Below are 21,989 nucleotides of genomic sequence, written 5' to 3'. Positions count from 1 at the left end.
AATGAGTCTCCTTCCCTGGATAATTCAAGATATTGAACAGATCTTTCCCTGCAGGTATGTGAGATGCTCTTTTAGACTCAGCTTAAGTCACATGACAGGAAGTCGTGCTGATTGTGAGTGTTCTGGCGTGAAGGTGTGTGTGATGTTGTGCTTCTGAACCAGCAGGTTCAAACCTCATGAAATAATCACAGACATATGGAGATCACAGATGGTGTGTGTGTGTCACTTTACAACTTATGAGGTGTCACCCCTAAAAGCTTCACAGCAACGGCAAGATCTCTTTAATATCCTAAATGTTTCTCCTAGACAGCAGTGAGATTAAACGGAGTAAATCGAACAAATGTATCAATGTTCAATCTTTTTTTGGAAACTGTGATACATTTAGTTTTTCACCATTCTTTGATGAATAGAACGTTCAGAAGAACAGCATTTATTTGAAATTTTAATATTTTTGTAACATTTTAAATGTCTTTATTCTTAGTCATTTTTCTCAATTTAATGCATACTTCCTGAATAAAGGTGGGGGGAGGGGGGCATTTTGAACAGCAATATGTTCAGGTTAACAAACATGAAACGTGTTGCACTATCGTTCAAAAGTTTGGGGTCAGTAAGATTTTTGTATGTTTTTGACTGCATTCATTTGTTTAGAAATACAGTAAAAAATTGTAATATTTTGAAATATTATTGCAATTTGAAATTTCATCATTCATTTTAAAATACAGTAAAATAGCAATATTATTACAAAAATACATTTTAAAACAGAATTTATTTGAATTGCGATTGAAAATCTTTTCTAAGTACATCAATGTCTTGACTGTCACTTTTGATCAATTTAATGTGTCCTTGATGAATAAACAACTTACAGATCCTAAAACTTTGAACAGTAATATGTACAGATTATTATTGAAAGTACTGCATTACCATTTAAAAGTTTGGGACTGGTAAAAAAAATAAAAATAAAATCTGTCCATTTTTTTCTGTCAAGTGTCTATTTATTTGCTTAAAAATATAGAAAATCAGTAATCTTGTCAAATATTATAATTAAATATTATTACAATTTCAAATAGCTGTTTTTTTATTAGAATATATTTTAAAATGCAATTTATTTCTGTGATTAAAACTGAATTTTCTGCATCATTACTCCAGTCTTTAGTGTCACATGATCCTTCAGAAATCACTCTAATATGCTGATTTCTGATTATTAAACAGTTGTGCAGCTTCGTATTTTTGCGTAAACTTGTTTTTCAGGATTCTTTGAGAGTTTAATAGAACAGCATTTATTTAAAACAGAAAACTTGTGTAACACTATAAATGTCTTTACTGTCACTTTGATGCATCCTTGCTGAATAGTCACTAGCTACATAAACAGACACAGAATGACACGAGTGTAATGTTTAAAAGCATTTAATGACATCGCACATATTTAACAGGGCAGGGAGGTTAAAGTCTACAGGTGCAGTTTCATACATCTGAGCGTCGGGCCGGAGGATCTATAGCGCTCGGGACGCCCGACATCGCCAGGATTTCATTCCTATTATGATGCTTTTGATTGTGCAGTAGATGAAAATCTCATTACAATAGATACAGTGACGGAGGGGATGCGCATGTATCAAAGAGCAGGAGAGCGGGATGAAGCTCAAACGAGAAAACAAAGAGAAAACAGAGAATGCTCAGTGCTATAGCCCACAAGCAAGTAACCGTATTCATACATTTTCTTTTTTTTTGTTCTTTTTGTACTTTTTTAGCTGTTGTAACATTACCTTTTACCAGTAAATGTTGCACTGTTCACTTAACATTGATGCTTTAAAGTGTTTATAATACATCTAATTTTATACTCTTTTGTACTAGAATTATTTGAAACATATATTATGATAAAACCATAAACGAACGAAAAAAAAGCATGACGTCAAATGATTCGGGTTACTAGTTCTCTGTAGCTATATAGCAAACATTCTTACAGCTCGTGAAAGCGTTTGGTACGACCCACCTTGATCACAAGCCTACCATGCCTTCAAGCCAATGTTAATATTAGTTGATCAGCTTATAGTCGTTAAAAGGCGAATCTGACGTTAACGTGGAATTGTATCGGTTCAATGGAATCGTTTCGAAGCATCACTGTCAACGAAGAGAGACTCCGAGACAGCCTCATAAAAATTGAGGAAATGTTTTAAATATCCAGACCCCTCAATGGCGCACAGTTACAAAAAACGAGAGATAGCAATAGTCGGAATTCAAAATCAACCACGATAGAAACGTAAGAGCGTAAAAAAAACGTTCCCCAATCGCGACACACTCTTGCGTTTTTTGTACAACTTTGGACCCAATTGGTGGGCTTTCAGGCACAGAGTGTGGCATCTTTATGAGCTTTGCATGCTGGGATATCACTGGAGGAGGTGGGCGGACACAAACTTAAAGTCGTAAAAGAATCGAGGGAATGAGCCGAGCGTTTCGGACGTCTACTGCTTCTTCTTGCTGAAGAGGCTGAAGCGCTTCTCCTTGTCCTTCTCCTTGTCTTTCTCGCGCTTGCCGGGGCTGGATTCGCTCGTCAGGGTGACGGTGGCCGGGAGCGTGTGAGCGCGGCTGGAGGCCGGTGTGCTCTGGTTGCTGGGCGTGATCTCCGATTTCTCGGAGGACGACGAGCCGCTGCCCGCGTTCTGAATGGCCTGGATCCATGTGTTCATCTCCTCCTGCAAACACCACACAGTTCAGCAGGCGTATTCAGAAACTAACCAATACATCTGTGCACGACATACACTCTGACTGATGGATCCATAAAGAACATTTAACGCTCATAGAACCTTTCCATTCCACAAATGTGTCCCTGGAGCACAAAACCAGTCTGAAGTCGCTGGGATATATTTGTAGCAATAGCCAACATTACACTGTATGGCTCAAAACGATCCATTTCTCTTTTATGCCAAAAATCATTAGGATATTAAGTAAAGATTATATTCCATGAAGATATTTTGTCAATTTCCTACCTTAAATATATCAAAACTTCATTTTTGTAATATGCATAGCTAAGAACTTTAAAGGCGATTTTCTCAATATTTTTATTTTTTTGCATCTCGGCGAAATATTGTCCTATCCTAACAAACCATACATCAATGGAAAGATTATTTATTGATGATGTATAAATCTCAATTTAAAAAAAAAAATACCCTTATGATTGGTTTTGTGGTCCAGGGTCACAAATGTTTCTTTTATAGATTATTAAAATGTTCTTCACACTAAGAAAAAAAAAATGCATCTGTGCAAGACATACACTCTTAAAAATAAAGGTTCTTTATTGGCATTGATGGTTCCATAAAGAACATTTAACATTCATAGAACCTTTCCATTCCACAAATGTTTCTTTTATGCATTATTAAAATGTCCTTCACACACACACACAAAAAGAAGGTTATTTTGAGAATTATTTACTAGAAGGTTCTTTTTGGAACCCAAGATGGTTCTTGGGCATCAGGAATTTACTTATTAATATTCACCCCATTTACACTGGAAAAAAAAAGTGTGTAAAAACCGTTTTCACTCAAAAATGGCTCGTAATTTCTCAAATAATAACAAAGAAATGGCAAGTAACATTAAATTAAACGTGATGTTTTGATGTAGAAAAACTGAAATGGATATTTTCTTGTAAAAGATACTATAGTAAAATTTGTTTTATTTACAACTTCATTTTTTTTTTTCTGATTTTCTGGATCATCTTTATCGAGTAATTTTTCCTCAAGCCATATAAAACAGTTTTTGTCAAATACTTCAATTGAATTGAGTTTGGAGCATAATAGCAAAACTTATACTATTGTTTTGCAATATTTTGAATTGCTTTTTATGTTTACATTATTTTAGTTTAATGTTCAGTAATTTTAGTTCAGTTCACCTTTTTAATTGATTTCAGTTTATCTTTTAGTAATGCGGTTTTGACATTTTTAAACAAATATTTCTATATACTTTTATAGTTCTTTTTAATTAATTATATTTATTTAGTTTAACTTTCAGCAATTTTATAATGTAACTTTGCCATTTTATTAGTTATTTTATATTGCTTTATTTTGTTTTCATTACCATCAGTAACTTCAGTTTTAGTTTTATTAATTTTAGTACTTCATCTTAAATTTAATGGTAGTTAGTTTTCTGTTTAATATTTTATTTAATATTATTGCAGATTTATTTCAATCACCAAAAATGATTCTTAATAGTTCTAGTTAACAATATTTAGCTGAACAATTATGACTGTTGCAAATAATAATAAAAAAAAAATTAGCAGTAAATAATCCACAATTTAAAACAAAGCACAATTTATAATTTCTGTCTGTCTGTCAATCTATCTAAGATCAGTTGCTGCAAAGTGCAGATGAATTATATTTGTAATGTAAAGCTAATGGATTCTTTTTTAGTCTGTTTTCTCATATGAAGGTTTCAAAGCTTCTCATGCCCCGCTAAACAACATGAGCAAAGGTGACCCATGACCTCCAAATGTTTGCTTATGGTGTAATATAAGATGATAAAGCAGACTTACGTCATCTTTGGCTTGGAAGAGATACTCGTTTCCATCAGTAACTCTGTGAGGAGAAACAGCAGCTTCAGTCACAGCAGAAGAACCTCATTAAACAGCAATCACGTCACTGCAGCTGGGATCTGCTGCTCACCTGAGCTTGAAGACGTGCTTCTTCTTCTTGTAGTCGACGGCCACCTCGCAGGCAGCGTCCTTCAGGCTGATGGGGATCTCGCTGTGGTACGGGATGCCCTGCGCCGCGCTCTTGTTGTCTTTATAGAAGCCCATCTCGTGGTTGTTGATGACGCAGTACACGTTATGCCAGGATCTGAGGAGACATACAACACACACTCATGAGCACATCAGGATCGGTGTCATTTTAATGAGGATGAAACCAATCCAGATGCTCCTGCATAAATTCAATGAGATCTCTACCATGGAATTTTCTCAGACGAACTGTTTTAAAAACGCAGATTCATGCGACGTGATCTTGATTTGCTGCTTGATTTCAGAGCCAAACACACCAAAGACTCGCTCAAACTTGTGTCCAGATGAGAAGCACTTCCTTCCAGATGTTCAGAGAAAGTATTATCAGCAAGGTTCAAACTAAACACCAATGCCAATAAGTAAAAACTCTGCTTTAGTGAGTGAGGTAAACCTATTGGCTTGTAACTTTAAGCATGTATACACCATAATATACGGTTTTAAATAAATAGCATGAATGATAATGCATGTCTCACTGATATTTTTTTGTGGAAACCGTGATACATTTTATTTTTCAGGATTCACAGATAAATAGAAAGTTCAAAAGAACATAAAAAACTGCATTTATTTGAAATAGAAATCTTTTGTAACAAATATTTTCACTGTAACTTTTGATCAATTTAATCCATCCATGATGATTAAAGTATTAATTTCTTATTTTATTTGATTTTGTTTTTAACATTTTAAGTTTAATCAGGTTAAGTTTAGGCATTTTGTTGTGTTTGTGTGTTTTTTTTTTTACATATTTATGTAGTTTTTCTTATTTTATTTCAAAAATTTTTTTATGGTTTTAGTAGTAATATTTTAGGGTTTTTTAAATATTTCGAATGTATGTATGTATATATATATATATATATATATATATATATATATATATGTATGTATGTGTGTGTGTGTGTGTGTGTGTATATATATATATATATATATATATATATATATATTTAATTTAGTATTTTCCATTTTTATTTTATTTTGAGTTGAAGTTTTAATAATTCTGTTGTGTATTTATAAACAATAACTTTGTAGTAGTTTTTAAGTAGTATTTTCTTGGAAAACCGACACCAGTAATCTTTTAAATTTTTAATAAAAATAAAAATCCTTTTTTACAGTGTAATTAATTTTTTAAAGCATCTTTATGAGAGCAAATTTTTCTTAAGCCATATAAAAACACAATATAAAGCCATTTAAATGTGTCAAATACTTATTTCATAGAATTTTCAGTGTTCGTTATTTTTTCAATTCTTAATTATTTTTTTTTTTTCCATTTTCATTTTCTGCTTTCAATTTGATTTGAAAGTTTTGGTAATTTTGTTGTTTTTATGATCTAGTTTTTATTCAATTTTATTTCATAATTTTGGTGCATAAAGCAAACTAAATGAAAATGGGAAGCTGAAATAATTTTGTAAATATTTTTTCTTATTATATGTAATGTTTATTTTAAGTAATGAATCTACATTTTAATGTGTTCCTCATACCTGCTGGAGGCTTTCTTGTTGTGTCCCTCCCACTCGTGTTTGCGGTGCAGGAGTCCCTCCAGCTGCGCAGACGGCATCTCCTGACCCTTCACCGGCAGTGTGGCCGACTGACTGCCTTTGCCCCGTCTGTCTGCGCTCGGGGACGGGATGGGACTCGGCTCCTTCGAGCTCCTCTCCGGCACTCCGTTCATCTCTCCGTCCACCCCATCCTGCCAACACACCACCATCAGTTACCAAACACACCACCACTCAAAGTCAGTCACACGGGAGGAACTCTGAGCCAATCCTTTCACAAACACCAACACTGGCTGATTCAGAGATGAGATTCTCATTCAAATCAAGTGAAATAGTGATTAAACGAATAAAGTCAACATGAACTCAATACTGAATCTATTTACACTGCAAAAAAATCTTTCTTTTTTTTGCATAGTATTTTTTGTCTTGTTTTCTTAAATCAACATACCTTTACTTCAGAAGAAAAATTACTTGCGTTTTTTTAAATAACTTTTTATATACATTTTAAGTCTGAAAAATTGATCAAAATGAGTTTAAGCTTAAAACAAGAATACATATCTACAAATGAAGTAAGAAAAATAAGCTTGCTTTCCTTTAAATTAAGTAGATTTTTCCTATTAGTAGATATTTTTGACTTAATTTAAGCATGAAGTCACAAAATTTTGATAAATGTTTCATAAAATATAAAAATATTATTTTACTGAAAATAACTTATTAAAATATTTTTTATTATTATCAATTATTTAGATTTGTAAAAAACATATCGTTTATTAATATTTATTCTTGTTTTAAACAAAGTCACAAAATTTGGGTAAATTGTTCAGAAAATATTTGTAAAAAATGTATTAAGTATATAATTTACTAAAAGATAATTTTATTAAATATATTTTGATATATTTAGATTAGTATTAAACTAACAAAATACATATTTATTAATATGATAATACACTTATATTACTGTAATATTTTCAAAAATAGTCAATTAAATATACTTAATATATTAAGATTAGTTACAAACTAATATAAAAATAAAATACATTTTGATATTTTTTTCAAGATTTAATATCTTCAGTAAATATATCTTAATTTAAGAAGGTTTAGATATTTGTTCTGAAAAACAAGACAAACACATTCAAACAGGTTAAACACACTGTTAATAATTTATCACTGCATGTCCTTCTTTTATCAATAATTTCCTCTTTTGCATGTGATGACATTGGATAGTGTTATTAATGTCATATAATATTGTAAATTAATAAGCATTTCATGTTGACTTTAAAGGTAAAAAGATGATGCGAGATGGAAAACTCTATGGATCTACAGCAGGTCAGGAAACAGGGCAGATGTCTTCACTCGTTCACTGATTGAAAAACATCATGCTTAAAGCAACAGCACACAGAAAACACTCCAGGTGTGTTACTGTACCGCAAAACCCGTCTGACGGCGTCCTGCTCCGCTAAAACAGCTCTCAGGAACTCAAACACAACCTCTTTAGTCCAGCCTTACTAAAATCTGTGCTTAAAAACCTTATAACTCTCATACGGAGCCAGGGAAGTCTGGCTGAGATGCATTTAAACAGACAGAAGCAGCGAGAATCACATCACAGGAGGTTACAGACAACACACTTATCCAACATACACACTGTGGAGAAAGAGTCAGGTCATTTATTGTTAGTCAACTGAAGAACGTCTGTCCACACGGAAAACAGAGATACTGGAAGTACATGACAACACTCATCTTTTCAGATTACTTTATGGTAAATCACCTCAAACCAACACACACACCCTACTCTATTGGACTTTTCTGGACTCTCAACACAGAACAACAGGTTTGAGCTTCACAAGCTCACATCGCAAACACAACAAACGAAAGCAAAACCAAACTATCAAAAACATGGCAGATCATTTGCACCGGTTTAAATATCAAAACTACTGTCTTTGAGCAATGCTTTCGGTTCATTATGACTCACATCACACATACTGTCCATTAATATCCAGATGAGGAAGCACGCTTCGCTTTTACAGTAATAACAGTGCTTACAGTAATGCACTTATAATGGAAGTCTAGAGCTATCATAAAGCACCGTTTCATCACCGGCAGGAATTACACTGCATAAAATCATGCTCTTGTTTTACAGGATATCAATAAAATCAAAACACATTTACTTGAGAAGCAAAATGACAAGATATTAAGTCTTGTTTTCTGAAAAACTGACCAAACTGTAGTGACTTTATGCTTAAAACAACCAAAAATATACATCATTTTTATATAATATATATTAAAATATAAAATATTAGTGTATATTAGTTTATAACTAATCTTAAAAAAAAAATAATAATTAATAATGTAATACATGTAATATAGTCATGTAAGTGTATTATAATATTAACAAATGATATGTATTTTTATATTAGTATAAAATTGTAATTAATATTAATAATATATACAAATTATTTATATTAATTTTATACTAATCTTAATACATAAAATGTGTTTAATTAATTTACAAAAATTATATAAGTATTTATTTTCTTTTTAGTGTTGTTTTCTGAAAATGTTATTCAAATTTTGTGACTTTTTGCTTAAAACAAGGGGGAAAATCTGCCAGTGAGGTCAGAAAAAATGATCTTAATTTAAAAGGAAACAATTTTCTGACCCCAATGTTAGACATTTTCTTGTTTTTAATCATAGAGCCACTTAATTTTCATCAAAACAATACTTCTCATCTTAAGTCGTTTTGCTTCTTAAGGATGTTCAGATATTTGTACTGGAAAACATGACAAATGAACAGAGGAAGAACATGAATTTTTGCATTGTATATGTTCCTGTTTTTCTAATGTATAATCGGAAGTTAATTAGTTCCACCTCAACAAGACAATTCGACACTTTACACATTAAATAACACTCATTTTAACTGCTCCATATTTCAAATTGAGCATTACTGGGTTTTTTGCTTAATTCTAACGATTAAACTAGTACTGAACCAGAAGATTTCATCATCATTACTCATTTATCTGTTTATATCTTTTTAAGGCACATCATGTCCACAAACCACACTGAAGATATTGAGATACATTGTCATTAGCCTTCATAAAGTCCACTGATAACCTGTGTTAATAAACAGCTGACAAACCCGTCTGCGTCCCGTCAGCTGATGCAGAGGTGTGTGATCATCAGAGAGCATTATGGGAACTCTCAGTGTCCCTGACCGGTAGTTCGTGGTGTCTGCTGACTGCTAGTGTATTGTGGGTAGGTACAGGAGCGGTAACTAACCCGTGGAGAGTCCTGGTCTGATGGCAGTCCGTTCTGGGCAATCTGCTCTCCTTCTCTGTGAACAAACACACACACACACACACAGACAGACAAAACGTCATATATGCACAATTACTTTAGCTACAGATTTACTGACAGTGCTGCCTTTGAACAATGCATCATTTTAATAAATTGTGTAGAAAGTGTTCTATTTAATGTCCACTAGTTTGTGTAAATCTCACTTGCTGTCATTATGTTGTATTATGTATATCTTTATTACATCAGCAACCCTGCTCTCTGTAAATCAACACTGAACGGAGACAAAACTATTCTGGTTTATTTATAAAATATCTGAGCAAAGATTCACTGAAATATATACAATAATTTTACACTCAACATTATATATATATATGTATGTATGTATTTAGTGAAATTATTTTCTTACTAAAACAATACACTTGTTATATTAATATAAATGTATTTAATAGTATTACTTTCATCTTAATTATTTATATTAATACATTTTATTTTTATATTCGTTTTTAACTAATCTTAATATATTAAATGTATTTCATTTAATGTCATTTTTACTATTATTTATTAAATACATTTTATTTATATGCAATATTATTTATTAAATATATTTAATATAATGCATGTAATATTTTAATACAAACATATTATTTCTATTAATACTAATTTTAATATGCACCTATTGTATTTTTTTTTTTTACTAAAATAACACTTAATGCACTAATATAAGTATATTATATTATTAAAATATAGTTACATTCATTGTATATGAAATATTACATCTATGCATATTAAAAATTATTTCATGAAATTATTTTAGCACTTCATATATTAATATATAAACATACTATTTATATAAATACATTTTCTTTTATATTAATTTTTAATACATTTAATAATTAGTGATATATTTCACTAAAATGATATATTTCATATACTAATATATGCATATATTATAACATCAGAAAATGAAACTGTACTGAGTGTGTCCTAAAACACATTACCTGATAGTGTAGAACAGCATCTGTCTGACATGTGCTGTGTTTTATATGAACATCAGTAGCTCTGTGCTGTGTGTGTGTGTGTGTGTGTGTGTGTGTGTGTGTTCTGTGTTCACCTCTGCTGTGTTTCTGCGTCCTGTGCCTGGACCGGCTCCGGTGTGGGCGGTTTCCTCCTCCTCTCTTCCTCCTCTTGCTGTCTTCTCACTTCCAATAACTCCAACTGCAGAATACACCATACAGAATAGTCATGGTGACATCCTACACACACACACACACACACACACACACATACCCTCTCTCTCTCTCTCTCTCTCTCTCACACACACACACACCCTCTCTTCTTCTCCCCCCCCCCCCCTCTCACACACACACCCTCTCTCTCTCTCTCTCTCTCACACACACACACACACACATACCCTCTCTCTCTCTCTCTCTCTCTCTCACACACACACACACCCTCTCTTCTTCTCCCCCCCCCCCCCTCACACACACACACTCTCTCTCTCTCACACACACACACACACACACAGAGACCCCCCCCCACCCCCACCCTCACTCTCACTCTCTCACCGTAGTCAGTCGCTCCAGCGCTGAGAAACGCTCCTCCCAAGTTGCGGCTGATTTCTCGAACGCTTCGTGGCGTTTGATCAGCTTCTCTACCTCGTCCACACTCTGCCCCAACTCTCTGCTGGACAGATACGGCTCCTGTCCCAGCAACCACGCCTCAGCCACGCCGGCGTCCCGCGAAAACTGGTGCACTTCCAGAACTGCACACACACGGGCACGGTGAAAGAGGAAGTCAGTGTCAATGATTTAAAGCACAAGCTGCCCACATCCTTCTACACACTTCCTATTATAAGTTCAGAAATAAGAGCTGCTAAGCATCATGGGAGGAGACGCTCTCAGTACCAAGATGTCAAATAGAGAGCAGCCTCAAAACACGATAAGAAATAACCAGCCGGCAAAACTGCTTCATAATGGTTTACAACTCAAGAGTCACACTGTATGAGATCATATTCTGGTTCAGTGGTAGACTGATATACGTCAGGTCATTCTGAGATCTCACTTTTACTTTTACAAATTAATATAAATATATAACATATATTAATAAATTAGATACATTTATATTCTTTTTTAATTATCAGAATACATTACATTTATTTACATTTTATACTAATATAATACATTTGAACAATACAACATATAAATATAATGTTCACACACACACACATACATACATGTGTATATATATACATACACAACCAACATTTTTTTTATATAAATGTATTGACTTAATATTAATTTAAGTTTTAATGAATTAAAAATAATAATAAATAATAAGTATTATTATTTATTTAAAATAATACAAAATGTTGTGGTAATTTAATTAAGTATTTAATTAATGTATTATTTTATTATATTTATATAGTTTTTATACTAATCTTTATAAAGCTGAGAAAACTACTTTCTAATGGTTGATAACACGAGTGTTTTGGAGCCATTTCCCATCATACTCACTCAGTCTAAGCCACTCCCATCTGTCCTCCCACTTGTCAATCATATCTTTCCTCTTGTCTGTCAACTGCAACAACTTCTCTTTGATCTGTGGGAGAGGTAAACAGACATGAAGGACTGGAACAAGACATCTAAAGATGGTTCTTCTAATCTAAATCCTCTTGACTCATCTCACCTCCTCTGATGCATAGTGTTTCCGTGCCAGGAGAGATTTGCCCAGCTCGATGCAGGCCGTGAAACTGTCGTTACGGGCATCGATTTCAGCCTTGATTCCCTGGTGGTTGTTCATGAGAAGCTCCACAGACGACACGTCCCTGAGGAACATCAGATAGAGAGCAGATTAACATCTTCAGACTGATCTGGAACATCTAAAACATTTAACATTTTATCATGGGTCAGGAAAAGAGGTCTGGTACAAATATGGCATGGGCTACAATAAAACCTAGGCTCATATGTACGCACGTTTATTCATTAAAAGATCGTGATCTCGACACACACGACCTCATTCCTAAATGATGATTCAGCTATGTTAATTAAACCTTTGAAATCACATCAGAGTATTTAAACCTGCTTTCACGCAGCCGCTGATCCAGAGAGAGCAGCTCATCATATGCTTTATGTTTGAAACAGCTTCACAAACAGTCTACTTACACAGCATTTCTGTGTTGCAAATATTAAATAATAACGAAAGTATTGGGATGAAAGTTTTGAATCCGGATATAGACTCTGATGTTGCGGCAGCTGCGATCAAAACGAGTAGCCTAATTAACCTTTGAAACTAATGATACGCTTAAATAAAAAAAAAGATTATGTTAAATTATGCCAGTAGGTGGCAAACAGTGACAGTGTTAAATGTATTTGATGCCTGAATCATTCAAGAGATTCGTTCAAAAACATGTTTTTTTTACATAGGCTAGCCTAATTAATTATTTAATTTAATACATATTTTTAAATAGATTCATTCATGACATTTATACATAGACTCATTTATAACATTAAATAAAACATTTAGTCGGAAACTCAAGTAAATTACATTGTTTGGTTGTCTAATGTTTGTTTTCAGAATCGTGGGAGAATCATGGCGTACAAATACATAGACTAACATATGATCTAACTAATACCATTAGTACTGTTTATAGCCTATTGTGTTATATGTTAAGTATGTTTATGAACTATGTATGTAACCCTCCCCCCCCGGCAGGCCCCCCCCCCCCGGCAGGCCCCCCTACTTTTGGTTCGTTCCGCGATCCATGCATTTTATATACATTTCTAGATTTATTTTATATTTAAATAATATTGTATTCTGCACAATGTTGACTCCTAATGTAATATATATTTAAAAATAAATATAAAAATAATTATTTATTTTTTTAATTATATATCTTTTTAAAAAAATCCCTTTACTTCACTGCATAAATATTACATAAATATTGAGATATAAATCAGTGTCAAAAAGGTGAAAACGTTAATATCACCCAGTCCTAATTATTAAACTAAATCTAAAATTGAATTGAGATTAAAACTGAAACACGGTAATTATTTTTAATAATTTGAACAGTAAAAAAACTGAAAATTTGAATTTAAAAAACATCAATCAAAGTGTCACCTAACATTGAAAAACAGTTTTTGTTTTACTTTTTAAAAAATGCTTTTTGTAGTACTGTTTTTGCATTATTTTTTACATAATTTGTTGAATATATTCATTTTATATTTTCAAATATATGCATTATTATTATTATATCGAATTTTGTACCTCATTTTTTATTCTGCACAATGACAATATAAAGTTGACTCTACATACTAAATGCATTTTGAAAAATCCTATTTTAAGACATCAAAGAGATGAAAAAAGGATGTTAAAGACTGAGACATAATTTTAGCAATATCACTCTAACAATGAAATACAACTTTTGATATTTTAGTAGTGAAAAAAGAAATTACAACTATTTATTTGGTCTCATTAAGAGCCATTTACATTGCAAAAATGCGGCTGTCACATTTAACTAAAGTGCAGGTACAGTTCCAGCAATACTGTCTCCTACCTAGAGAATAGGCAGGTCAGAATCACACACCTGGGCTTCTCCTGCGTCTCGATGAGGCGGATGACATCCTCCATCCAGAGCATGAGGTCACGCACCATACTGAAGAAGCGGAACTTGTCTCCAGTGTCCAGCAGTCGGGCCCTTCGGCCCTCGCAGGCCTCCAGCAGACTCCTCCAGGCCTCCAGCACCTCGCCCTCACGCCGCTGGATGTCGTCCGCTTTGTCTCCAGCATAGGCTGACTGCAGGCGCACGGCGTCGTCCTGCAGCTGTCTGACCTGAGCACAGCAGCAGAGGGCAGCGGTGAGTGAAACACCTCCGCATGCAGACAACCGCACTTCAGTGAGAGGCTGAATACACAGCATTTGATGCTTAGAGCACTCATTTAGCGCAAGACAAATTGTGAGAATTCCAGAGACATCAAATTTTAAGATCCATGAATTAAGTGAAGAGTCTTGGACAGTGCATTTAGCCAATAAAACCGATTCATTTACTTCTTTGTTGTGCAATATTAGTCTCGTTACATAGGATGTTCACCTTCAGAGGTTAATGAGGCACAGACGAAAGCTGCGGGACAAATCCATATGGTGTCATTTGAGAAAGAACTTTACTGAGGAGAGCATTTCCTACTTCTTGACCAATCAGATGTTTTTGTGCTATTAATTGTAGACAATTTTTAAATTACATTTAAATATAAAGTATATATTATATAAATCTATTTCATTTATAAAACAGAACCATTATTATTTTTTATTAAAAATATTATATTATTTAAATATTAATTTTAATTATTATATTTATATTTTATTACTTTTAAGGTTATGTTGTATTTTTTTTAAACATCACATTAATTAAATTGATATATATATATATATATATATATATATATATATAAAACTAAATATTTATATAAATATCTATCAATTCTGAAATTTTATAGAATTTTATATTTATCTGAGTAATTTAGTTTTTATGTTTTTGAAAGTAAAAAAATATATTAACAACAGTAAGATTGCAAAATATTATTACTATTCAAATATATTATAATATATTTTAACATTTAATTTATTTTCAGCATATAGTTGATCAAATAAATGCAGCCTTGGTGAGAATAAAATACATTACAAATCTTTATTATTCTAAACTATATATGGTATATTTAAATATATCAGCATTATTTTTTCATATATATATATATATATATATATATATATTAAATATATTTGTATTTTACAACAAATTTATATTCTGATTTATATATGTATTTATTATACAGACATTTTTTGTTCTTAAATAATTGTACTTGTTTCCTGAACAGTGACAAAATAATTTGATCTATATTCTGAAATGAAACAAAAAAAATAGATTTTTAAACCATACATAAATATTGAGATATAAGATGTTAAACAATATTATATTTTATAACATTAATATAAAAATAATTTTTGACACAGACACACACATATATATATATATATATATATATATATATATATATATATATATTTTATGTTATTCAGTCTATCTAAAGGACTTTAGAGTGTTAGTATCTGTGTGCTTCTGGATCTGAGCGACGCACCTGTGTCCCTAGAGCTTGAATGTCGTGTTCAAACGTGGTGTGCATCCTCTGCAAGGTTTCCACCGTGTTCTGGTCTCGGCCCAGCTCTTCTGGAAGCTTCTTATGTTTGTCCAGGATGCGTCCCAGAATCTCCTTGGCGTCGTGGTAGAACTTGTGCAGCTCGTAGGATGCGGCGAGGATCTGCGTGCGTGTGTCGATGAGCTCCAGCAGATCGGCCCAGGCCTCGTTTAGACCGTCCTTCCACTCGGCCACAGTCGCAGCGTCAGTGTGCCCAGCGTTTATGAGCTCGTCCGCCATGCGGTTCACACCGTCCACGCGCTCCTGACCGATGTTTCCTGTGTCACGAGCGAATTCACGGAAACGCTCCTGCAACATCTGCGCGAGAGGAACATGTATTTATTATATGATCAAATTTGAATATTTACAAAATATATACCCTCATTTACATGCTGCACTACTGGTCATGAATATTAATTAGGTTAAGTAATGTTCACACAAACTGATTTTTGATCATTATATTATATTAGCATATTTTTTTGCATTTTTTAAATAAATTTATAATTACATTTTCAGAATAATTATTTTGTATATTTATTATTAAATATAATTGTCTTAATAATCAGACTGAATATGTTTGTCAGAGTGACAACTATTTATATTATTTATCAATAATAAAAACGTAATTTAATTTCTGGTGGGGGGAATACAATAAATCTGATCTGCTCATTAAACATTTCCTCCATAAATTAATCAGTTAGGCCTGAGTAAATTAATTGGTTTGAGTTATTTGGGACTGAGTTTCAATACTTGCATATCAGACAAAATTTTAGCTATATACTAAAAAATTGAAATACTGCTTTTTTATTTAAAATATATATATATATATATATATATTGTAACATTGCATTATTGTTCAAATATTTTTTTATATATTAATTTTATTAGAATATATTTTTAATAGATATGTATTACTATAAATTATTTATGACAAATTAATTTAATTAATATTCAGATTTTTTTTAAAATAACATTTTAAGCAAATACATTAATACTGAAAGAATTAAAAAGATATTATTTTAGACATTTTTGCAGATTAAAAAATAAATACGACCTCACGTTGTGTCAATCACGTTTACACACTGCCTCCGAAACTTTCATCCGTCATAAAAAAAAATTCGGATCAGGTTAGTTTTTCAGCGTTTTCGCATCCGTAGCAAGCATTTTGATAGGAAACGATGTCAAATAAGAGAAGAACCCCAGAAAAAACTCATTCAAAAATGTCAGACTCTGTATGTAAGGATCTTAACACTGAAATGAAAATTTTGACATTATGAGAGTGTTAGAATTCGTTTTTCGCACTCACAGTGACGTGTTCGTAGTCTTGTCCGAGCTCGTGAGATCCAGCCACCACCTCTCTCTCGGCGATCCACTGCTCCAGATCGTCCACCTCCCGGTTGAGCTGGAAGAGGCGGAAGCGCTCCTCCAGTTTGCCTCTCCTCTCCTCTGATAGGTCCTTCAGTCCGGCGTACAGCTTATCCACCTGTGACTGACGCATGCCGATCCTCTCACTACAGTACAGACACATCAGAAGTCAGGCTGGATTTCAAGATCACATTCGGAGATGTTCAGCATAAGATGTTAATCAGGCCAGAGGTGCAAAGAACAAGATCTGATTTGAAATACGAATATTAGAGTGCACATCTAATTCAGTTCAATTTAAAATCCACATCAAAGTTAGAATCAAAATGAGATTCAGATCTAGGTTCAGAATCAAAGTCAGTTTCTGAGCCAGAGCTAAATCAGTTTAAAGTTCAAATCCATATTTAGAATCCAGGTCAGAATCATATTAGATTTGAATCCAGATTAAGAATCAAAGTCAAGGTCAGTTTTTGAGTCAGAGTCGAAATCAGATTAGAATCAAGGTTAGTTTTAGAATCCAAATTCGATAAATATTCAAATCCAGATTTAGAATCAAATCAGATTTAGGTTAAGAATCAAAGTCAAACTCAGTTTCAGAGACAGAATCAAATCAAATTAAGATTCAAATCCAGATTTAGAACCAAAGTCAGTTTCAGAATTACAGTCAAAAGCAGATTTAGATTCAAAAATGAAAGTCAAAGTTAGTTTTAGGGCCAAAATCAGATTAAAATCCAGATTTAGAACCAAAGTCAGTTTCAGAATTACAGTGAAAAGCAGATTTAGATTCAAAAATGAAAGTCAAAGTTAGTTTTAGAGTCAAAATCAGATTCAAATCCAGATTTAGAAATAAAAGTTTCAGAGCCAGAATCAATATGATTAAGATTTAAATCTAGTAGATTCAAGCATTATAGTCATAAGAAGATTTAGATTCAGATTTACAATCAAAATAAAAAAAAAATTAAAAAGTCAAAGTTAGTTTTAGAGTCAAAATCAGATTCAGATCCAGAGCCAGAATCAAATAGGTTTCAGATTAAAATCCAGTAGATTCAAATTAGCATTACAGTCAAAGGCAGATTTAGATTCAGATTTACAATCAAAATTAAAAAGTCAAATTTAGTTTTAGAGTGAAAATCAGAATCAGATTAAAATTTTCAGAACCATCTTCAGGTTCAGAATCAATTTCAAAATAATTTAAATCAGTGTCAGAGACGTCGGTTTTAGAGTCTAAAAAGCAGAAAATCTAAATCAGATTTAGAATCAAAGCCAAAGTCAGTTTTAGAGTCAAAATCAGATTCATATTTAGAAATATGTTTAGAAAACAAAGTCAATGTTAGATTTTTAGTTTTAAAGTTAATATCAGATTGAGTGTCAAAATGAGACCCAGATTCAGATTCAGATTCAGATTAAGTGTGTAACTGTGTTCTGTACCTCTCGGGGTGGTTGGCGGCCACCAGGCCTCTGCTGGTCTTGGACAGCTGGTGCACGGTTTCAGCATAGTCCTCCACCGCTTGCTCCAGGATCTGGTGCTTCTTCAGCATGGCCACTGAACTCTGCTCATCCTGAGAACAACAAGGGCGACATTTCAGAAAAGCAGCACGTCAATATTTAACTGCTAATGTGAACATCATTTTGGTTTAAACAGGACAGATATCACTATATTCCTCCAGTTAATTAATCATAATACATGAAGATGTTGAACTTTGGATTACAGATTTTCTGAAATGTTGTTTAAATATGCAAAATCAGACATTATGTATAAATATACACTAATTTGCATACTTTTACAGAAGCAAAATCTGAACCCCGAGTAAAGCCAGGTTCTGGCTTCAGTTTTGTTAAGTGATCTCTTTTTTAATCACTCTATAAATCAGGAAATACTGTCAACAAGAAAGAATAAAATACATTTTCAATCATGTTTTTAGAAATAAAATGTTATTTCAATCAGTGTGAATGAACAAACTCTTCAGTAAAAACCTTCCGAATATAGACAGGAATAAAACGGCTAAGTTTGCTGTATGTAAGTGCTGCTGAGTAAATATCTATTGCAATTGAAATCTACAAACACAATAGATAGGAGTACAGTAAAATTAACACTTAAATGTGTATTTTGCATGTTTTCTTTTCACTAGTCTGAAATAAGACACATTTATAGAAGCAAAATATATTAAAATCTCAAAACTGACCAATGCATAAAAAAAACAGTCTTGGCTGTTGTGTCTTGCCTTAAATACACACAATGAAAACCATCTCAATGCACATTAACTTTAATGATATCTATAGAAACCACTACTCTGTCATTTACAGATTTCATTCATGGGAACATCACAGACCTTGGCCTTCTCTTCAGACATCATGTAGAGCTCCTGCTCGCTCATCCAGGCTTCGGCTTCAGCTGCGTCGAAGTAGTACTGCTGGGCCTTATGGGCCTCCTCGAGCCTGGCGTGCCGTTTCTCCGTCTCCTGGATGATCAGGCTCCAGAGCTGCTGCAGGTCGGACAGACGGGCTTGGATGGCCTCTACATTGGGACCGTCGGCCTTCAGGATGCTCTGGCTGCGCTCGAAGATGTCGTCACAGCGCGGCTGATGGCCCTGGATCTCCTTCTGTAATGTCTGTGGATGAAAGAATAAGTGTGCACCTAATTCAATAAAATGTACAAAAGCAGCACAAATTGTCTTGACAACACTTTATGTTTGGGGTCGGTAAGATTTGCAATGTTTTTGAAAAAAGCTTTTATGTTCACCAAGGCTGCATTTGTTTGTTAATGTTGTGAAATATTATTAGAAATTAAAATAACTGCTTTGTATTTGAATATATTGTAAACTGTAATTTATTCTTGTGATTAAAGCTGTATTTTCAGCATCATTACTCCAGTCTTCAGTGTCACATGCGCTTCAGAAATCATTCTAATATACTGATTTACTGCTTAAGAAACATTTCTGATTATTATTATTGTTGAAAACAGTTGTGCTGCTTAATATTTTTGTGGGGGAAAAAACAGCATTTCTAAAATCTAAATCTTTTATTCATTATCAGTGTTATTTTAATATAATTGAGATACTATTATTGTTTTTATTAACATTTTGAATCAGTTTTTATCTGTATATTTTACATTTCCATTCTAATTTTAGTTAAAGTTTTAGTAATTTTGATGTTGTTTTTAGTAGTTTTTTATTAATTTTGATTTCAGTTTTGAGTTATTTTAGGTCATCAAGTTAAATAAAATTAGAAATGTTACTAACTGAAATGAAAAAAAATAATGATATATATATTTTTCATTTCAGTTATACATAAAAAATCTTACTGACCCCAAACTTTTGAACAGTAATGTACAAATAAAAATATATAACCCAAACCAGCCCTTTTACGTCGTTTTTCTGGTCAGTCTGAATTCATCTCTGATCCAAAACATCTTTAGTTTGCGTTTGTTTTTAAATGTGACCCTAGAGCACAAACCCAGTCATAAGGGTCAATTTTCTGAAAATGAGATACAACTATTTGAAAATCTGGAATCTGAGGGTGCAAAAATATCAAAATATTGAGAAAATTGCCTTTAAAGTTGTCCAAATGAAGTTCTTAGCAATGCATATTACAAAAATGAAGTTTTTATATATTTATGGTAGGAAATTTACAAAATATCTTCATAGAGCATGATCTTTACTTAATATCCTATTGATTTTTGGCATAAAAGAAAAATTGATCATTTTGACCCATACAGTGTATTGTTAGCTATTGCTGTAAATATACCTGTGCTACTTATGACTGCTTTTGTGCTCCAGGGTTACATATAGTAATTAAAAAAAATAATGAACCCATAATACATTACCTGGTTCTTCTTGATAAGCAGCTGAACAGTCTGTAAATTGTGGCCATGGTCTGTTGACGTAGCGAGAGGCATCCGCTCCTCAACCCAGAGCTGAGGAGAAACAAGAAGTTAAACACATGAACAGCTCAACTTTCACACGCATATATAAACCCAAACCTACAATCTCATCCTCCATGTCGCGGTTAAACTGATGAATCTCACGAGAGGCCATGAGGAAGTCTTTCCGTTTCTGCAACGGCTCCAGCAGCTCCTTAAACTTCAGCTCCACCACCTGCCGGCGTCCATCCACCTCATCCGTGTCCTTTCCCTCCTGCCTCAACACATGAGCTTGAGACTGAAGCTCCTCCACCTCCCTCTGACGCACATCCACCTGCTTCTCCAGCATCTGGACACAAAGGAGAAGAGTTAGTCTCGTCCTTCAGAGCATGAGCACAGCCGTCAGCTCTGATCATCTCAAACCTGTTGTTTCTTGAGCAAGATGTTGACGCTGGTCAGATCTTTGCCGTAGTCGTCCGATTGGATCTGACCCTCCAGACCCACCAGCCATTTGTCCAGATCGGCGCAGCTCTGCGTGAAGAGCTCGGCCTTGTTGGCGTCAAACAGACACTGGGCTTTAGTCTGAGTTGTGGTTTCCAGCTCGGTCCACATCTTCTGCAGCGCTGCCAGCTTCTCCTTCACCTCGGCTTCTGTCTCCGGCTTCTCCGAGACCAGCAGCTTCCCTTCCTGCACACACACAGAGATTACATTACATTCACTGGAACCAAATTACATTTACATTCATGCATTTAGCAGATGTTTTTATCTAGAACGGTTTATTTTATTATATATCAAGATATATTTGCTTGAGATGCACACTGACATATTAAGTCAAGTATAATCAATATCTCACAAAACAACAATGCAATTCTCTTTCTGATTAAATTGTGCCTTATGAGGAATATTGTCTAAATATTAATGCTATAACACATGATACTTTAAGGAATTACTGAATGCATGATGTTTTCAAGGCAGGATTATGGATTCTGTCCAGTATAACACTTATTTACTTATTTGATTTCAAACTGGTACTATTGCACAAA

The 21,989-nt window shown here is 33.4% G+C and overlaps 1 protein-coding gene across 5 annotated transcripts in view; it reads right to left on the bottom strand.

Annotated features, from left to right (window-relative positions):
• Positions 1 to 1,387: 1,387 nt before the first annotated feature.
• The window catches only part of LOC306854858 (spectrin beta chain, non-erythrocytic 1-like), a 103,153-nt gene continuing 82,551 nt past the window's right edge, over positions 1,388 to 21,989 (bottom strand). For 3 of the 5 annotated variants that reach the window (XM_079393115.1, XM_079393116.1, XM_079393118.1), the window contains 17 exons: positions 21,370 to 21,633; positions 21,071 to 21,295; positions 20,911 to 21,000; positions 19,418 to 19,696; positions 18,516 to 18,646; positions 17,032 to 17,236; positions 15,669 to 16,043; positions 14,093 to 14,367; positions 12,226 to 12,364; positions 12,054 to 12,138; positions 11,106 to 11,302; positions 10,652 to 10,755; positions 9,523 to 9,577; positions 6,235 to 6,443; positions 4,650 to 4,823; positions 4,520 to 4,562; positions 1,389 to 2,687 (listed from right to left, as the gene is read on the bottom strand). In XM_079393115.1, coding sequence (XP_079249241.1) covers positions 2,457 to 2,687; positions 4,520 to 4,562; positions 4,650 to 4,823; positions 6,235 to 6,443; positions 9,523 to 9,577; positions 10,652 to 10,755; positions 11,106 to 11,302; positions 12,054 to 12,138; positions 12,226 to 12,364; positions 14,093 to 14,367; positions 15,669 to 16,043; positions 17,032 to 17,236; positions 18,516 to 18,646; positions 19,418 to 19,696; positions 20,911 to 21,000; positions 21,071 to 21,295; positions 21,370 to 21,633 — 3,081 coding nt within the window. In that variant the 3' untranslated portion in view covers positions 1,389 to 2,456. Of the gene's footprint in view, positions 2,688 to 4,519; positions 4,563 to 4,649; positions 4,824 to 6,234; positions 6,444 to 9,522; positions 9,578 to 10,651; positions 10,756 to 11,105; positions 11,303 to 12,053; positions 12,139 to 12,225; positions 12,365 to 14,092; positions 14,368 to 15,668; positions 16,044 to 17,031; positions 17,237 to 18,515; positions 18,647 to 19,417; positions 19,697 to 20,910; positions 21,001 to 21,070; positions 21,296 to 21,369; positions 21,634 to 21,989 lie in introns of all 5 variants that reach the window. The other 2 variants (XM_079393117.1, XM_079393119.1) reach the window with 1 other exon arrangement.

The sequence above is a fragment of the Barbus barbus genome, assembly GCF_936440315.1.
Source record: "Barbus barbus genome assembly, chromosome: 35".
In the NCBI taxonomy this organism is placed as follows: domain Eukaryota; kingdom Metazoa; phylum Chordata; class Actinopteri; order Cypriniformes; family Cyprinidae; genus Barbus; species Barbus barbus.
This window is presented reverse-complemented; position numbering and strand designations above follow the sequence as displayed.